Source organism: Hipposideros armiger, unplaced genomic scaffold (genome assembly GCF_001890085.2).
Source record: "Hipposideros armiger isolate ML-2016 unplaced genomic scaffold, ASM189008v1 scaffold_201, whole genome shotgun sequence".
Lineage (NCBI taxonomy): Eukaryota > Metazoa > Chordata > Mammalia > Chiroptera > Hipposideridae > Hipposideros > Hipposideros armiger.
The window spans coordinates 1,635,213-1,640,177 of record NW_017731551.1 but is presented as its reverse complement, the minus strand read 5'-3'; the positions used below and the strand labels follow the sequence as shown (position 1 = coordinate 1,640,177).

General features: G+C 43.8%; 1 protein-coding gene across 2 annotated transcripts in view; it reads left to right on the top strand.

Annotated features, from left to right (window-relative positions):
• The window catches only part of SVOPL (SVOP like), a 49,552-nt gene that overhangs the window by 4,580 nt on the left and 40,007 nt on the right, over positions 1 to 4,965 (top strand). For both annotated transcript variants that reach the window (XM_019653236.1, XM_019653235.1), the window contains exon 3: positions 3,083 to 3,181. In XM_019653236.1, the coding sequence (XP_019508781.1) occupies positions 3,083 to 3,181 (99 nt within the window). The remainder of the gene's footprint in view (positions 1 to 3,082; positions 3,182 to 4,965) is intronic.

Genomic DNA, 4,965 nt, shown 5'->3' with positions numbered 1-4,965 from the left:
GCTCCCAGGAAATTATACTGCATGGTACAGTTTCTATATTTATCACTGGCGTCTCATGGGTGGCATTTATGTGGTGCCTAATGACACCTATAAAGGCCCCTCAGCGGCAGCAGTAATATGATTTCCTTGTTAGGTGGGTCACAGCTCAGAAGACTTTTCTCTAGGTATGTAACTCACTCAGATGCGACTGTTTCCTACTCCAAGTCCTCTGCTCCTCCTGTCCTTTCATCTCTGTCACCCTCATTGTGGCCCTGAGTCCCATCTGACTTTGCTAGCATTCCCTGGGCTCCCTGATCACAACCTTGCTAACAGGAGGGGCCCAGACTGATTTAGCAAGGAGGCACCATCTTCACCAACTCCCATCATTCCCATCCCCCAATGACAGCTCCACTTTCTGGACAACCTGGCCTGAGCAGTTGATACTTGCGTAACCTTTAAGGACCATGGGTGAATTACGGTCCTCACGTTTTGTGATGAAGAGAGTTAGTGCTAAAGAGACAAAGCTTCATGTGTGCATAAGTCAGAAACAGAAAGGTCATTTTTATACTAAAATTAAGTACCTGAAGAAAACACTCCAAAGGGAGAGAGGGGAGAAGGGAGGAGAGAGCGAGCACTTCGTGTCTCTATGAATCTCCCAAACAGGATTCACAAGCTTTGGGGTTCACATAAGCTCTAAGTCATGACTTATGTTCCAGACAAGCTTAATAGTAAATAAGCCTTAAGAAACCCATTTCTCTACACTGAATGGAAAGAAAACAAGAAAGAAAGAAAAAATCTGCCAGTCATGGGAGAGAACGTTGTAAAATTTAAATTTAGTCTTACTCGACTATGGCCTTCATGTTTATTAATCACCTGATTTAGTTTAGTCCAGTTGCAGTTTAGTCTATGAACACAACACAGCATCTCAATAAAGTATTTTGCCCTAGGCAGTTAGTTTATTGTTTTCTTTTACTTAAGCTGATTAAAACAGAAAAAAAATATTTGTTCACCTTTCCCTTATTGGAGCTGTTTGATACTTTTTGGATCCACAGTACGGTCATGTGCCGCATAACGACATTTTGGACCAGTGACAGTGGTCCCATAAGATTATAATCTGAAACATTCCAATGGCCTAGTGACATCATAGTCCTCCTAACATGTTGTGATGCGTTACTCACGTGTGTGCGGTGATGCTGCTTTAAGCAAACCTGTGTTGCCTGTCATATAATATAAGTTGAGCACATGCAAGTATGTACAGTGCACGATATTTGATAATGATGATAAGTGACTAGTACTGGTTTATGTATTTTCTATACTATTGATCATTATTTTAGAGTGTAGTCTTCCTGTTGATGAAAAAACTGTACAACATTATGCGTATTATGCTGGCAGCAACTTCATACATCGTGCTTACATCTCTTGATTGCATTATATCCCCTTGGGTGTGATTTAATCTCATGTTGTTTTGTACGGTAACAGGCTGTACAAGCTTGTAGCCTAGGAGCGGTAGGCTGTACCGCGTAGCCTAGGTGTGTAGTAGGCTGTGCCATCTAGGAGTGGGTACGTGCGCTCTATGACATTTGCACAATGACACAGTCGCCTGACAATGTGTCCCCTTCGTTAAGCAGTGCATGACTGTAGAAAGTTAATTTCAGGGGAACCCAAACTCTGGGGTTCAGCAACTGATATAGTTTTTTTTAAAAATTGAGTGGCTGACATATGGTTGACATTTAAAATATATATAGATACATACACAGAGGGTGCCAAAAAATGTATTCACACTTTAAGAAATGAAAACTATATTAAAATTGTAATACTCAATATATACCGACAACAAAAGATGGCTACAAGTCACATTTGACTTCTGCAGTGACAAGAGGTGCTCAACATGGTTACCATCAGCGTCCAGACATATCTGATTACAGCAAACTACTGCTTCAGCATTGTTGACCAAAGTGTCCACTTGTATACATATTTTTGGCACCCTTGGTGTGTGTGTGTGTGTGTGTGTGTGTGTGTGTATTATATAAATATTTGACAAGTAAGGTATTAGAAGAAGAGGAGGCAGAAAATCTTGCCATCAACAACCATCAGAAAAAAAAGCAGGGTTGGGGGGCATACGAGCACTAATAATCAGAAAGAAAATTATTCCCGACTAAAAAGAGCCCTTCATATTTAATAATCCTCACCTATTTAATAAATATATCACATTTTCCTTATTGTTACCATGTTGCTGAGGACTGATTAGATTTCATTATGGTGCCGAATGTGTCCCAGGACTGGCGTTTAGAAAACACTGGCTTTTCCCTCTTCAGGTCTATCCTAGGAAGTGCCCTGCACAGAGGAAAAGCATGACCTTTGTCATTCAAGAACAGATATGATGGTGTTTTGAAAAAAATTCCCTGTGGAAGAAATGCGTTTGAGTCTTCCTTATGACGAGTAAGGAAGCAAGAGACAAAAAAAAAAAAAGAAAAGCAGACAGCAGATAGAATCAGAGCCTTTTCATGGAAAAAGGGTTAGAAACGCCAGCCGACACTTTTCCTTTGATTATCCTGGAAGCAGTCACNGCTCTGCATCTTTTACCTTCAAATATTGTGGGAACCTATCTTTTCTTTCATAACAGCCCTCTAGCAAGTGAAAAGAAAATGCAGAAATTTTTTTATGTTCCCAAATCAACCAAACCACTCATAGAAAGACATTGCATCTCTGTTATTATCTGTACTAGAAAGACAGTGCCATTGTATCTCTTTCCATGGTACCACCTCTCTCTGGGTAACCCTCATCTCCAGATCCATGTCCATGGAGACTGTATGTCTCTTGCACATTTACATTTGATGTTGTTGTGAAAAGGCTTCTGGTCTTCATCAAGTACTTTATAGGTTGCTTCAATTCATCCCAGCCCACCAGCTAGGAAGAGCCCTTTACTTCCCCCTCCCTGTTACCCCCCCCCCCCCCCAACACACACACACACACACACACACACACACACACACACACACACGGGAAGGAAGATGTCAGTACCAGAAGAATGATGGACAGGCAGATGTGGGGAGATGTGATGATACACTAGCACTTAAACGTGGTGTTTTCCCTCCTTCTTAAGGTTGCTGAGGCCATGGAGATCATGTTAATAGCGGTCGTTTCTCCCGTCATCCGCTGTGAATGGCACTTGGAGAACTGGCAGGTGGCATTAGTGACCACGGTGAGTGCCTGCTTCCCGTGCTGCAAACAAGCCAACTTAGGATCCAGGGCTTCTGTGCCCCTTCCCCACCCCACCCCACCCCACTGGGCTGAGAGCCAAACAAAGGAAACCTCACCATTTGGTGTGATGGCTTCCAAAATTCCTGGGTTCGCATGCCTGAAATAGCATTGGAGGCCTTTCTCCCCTTTTTTTCTTTTCCCCTAGAGAGCATAACCTTGAATTGCTTATTTTCCAGCTCCTAGCAAAAGCCCCAAAGAAATAAATGCAAATCAAAGAAAGTAACTCTTAAGTCATGGGTTAGTTATGGCGTAACTAAATATTAACTAGTAGTTCAGATCACTAAGAGTCTACTTAGTTGAGCCATAGTGACTTAACCAATCACCAAATCACCCTCACTGAATTGTTTGTGTTACCACATTCGACTTTGTTCTCAAAGACCATTATGAATAACCTTTGGAGCTGCGCACCAAGCTTTGTTTCAGAGTGGAATTAAGGATATTATCTAACATTCTTTCAAATGCATTTAAGTACCAATTTATCTTAGTTGCCAGCAGACTGTGCGTGCGTGTCCGTGTGCATGCGCACGGGTGTTGGAGGCAGGGTAAGCAGTCCCACGTTGCTTAAATAGAGAGGGAGGAAGAGGGTGCAGTCGAGGTTGCAGAGACAGGTGGGCGCCAGGAGCATCTCAGAGACTGTGCAAGAGCTCCAGTCTGTAGCCCCCAGGAGGCCACTGTGCCCCCCACTTGGGCCAAACCTTCCAAGCAAAAAATAGTTCACACAACTATGTGCGGCAGTTTTTCAAATTACCATCTTGTAGGACAAACATAAATTTCACACAAAGGCATTATTGATCTCACATCTTCTCATTAGATGAATTTTAACGTACACTTTCTATCATGCAGAGCTCTGTTCGGTCTTTAAAAAGAAATCTTACAAGAGGCTCTTCATGCAAAAACATGTTGGAAGCCACCTCCCCTGGCTGGTGGGGAAGCATTGAAGGGGGTTAAAGAGGAGTGTGATAAGTTTTCCCAGAATCCCAGGGAGATAAGGTCAGAGGGTGGCTTAGTTAGGGGGTGGGGGTGGGGGTGCACAGAGTGCATGGAGGTGAGAGTGTGTGTTTGGAAAGTATTTAGCAGGCAACATCAGCTGAGGTGGTCAGGTCAGCTCAAAGAAACACAAGGTGAGGTGTGGAGAGCTGATTGACGTGGGCATGGAAGCTGGTTTTCAGGAAGGCGGGACTTAATCAGACCACTGTGAGCCAGGCGCCAATATCCTCATGGAAAGAGGGGAGCATCTGGGAGGCAGGTAGAGGGTGATGGTCGAGTAGGACAGTCAGATGGCAGAGTCCTCAAAAGAGGGTAAGACTCTGTAAGTGCGCGCGAGTTACGGTCTGAAGCTGGCAGTGGGGAAGGCCAGAGGTATCCCAGCCTTCTGGGGGTTATGGGCTGAGAGGAACCCTTGCCGTGGAAGGCTGTGGGTGTTCCTATCTCGCCCTCACTGCCTGAACCAAATTTTACCCAGGGATTCTTATCTGTGTTGGATACCAGGAAACCCCCCCTCACATGAGGAACTTATCTGAATTCTCCTCTCAGATAACGGATGTTATATGCTCAACTGTGTTTCTTTCTGGGTTTTGGAGGCCAGGAAATGTGTAACCCAGTTCTATGTTCTATCACAGCAGCAAATGTAAGAATCTGCTGGAGGGGCAGAAAAAGTGTCCCTCTCCCCTTCCAGGTTGTTTGGCTCGTCTAATAAATTAACATAGGACAGGTTAACAGGAGAAA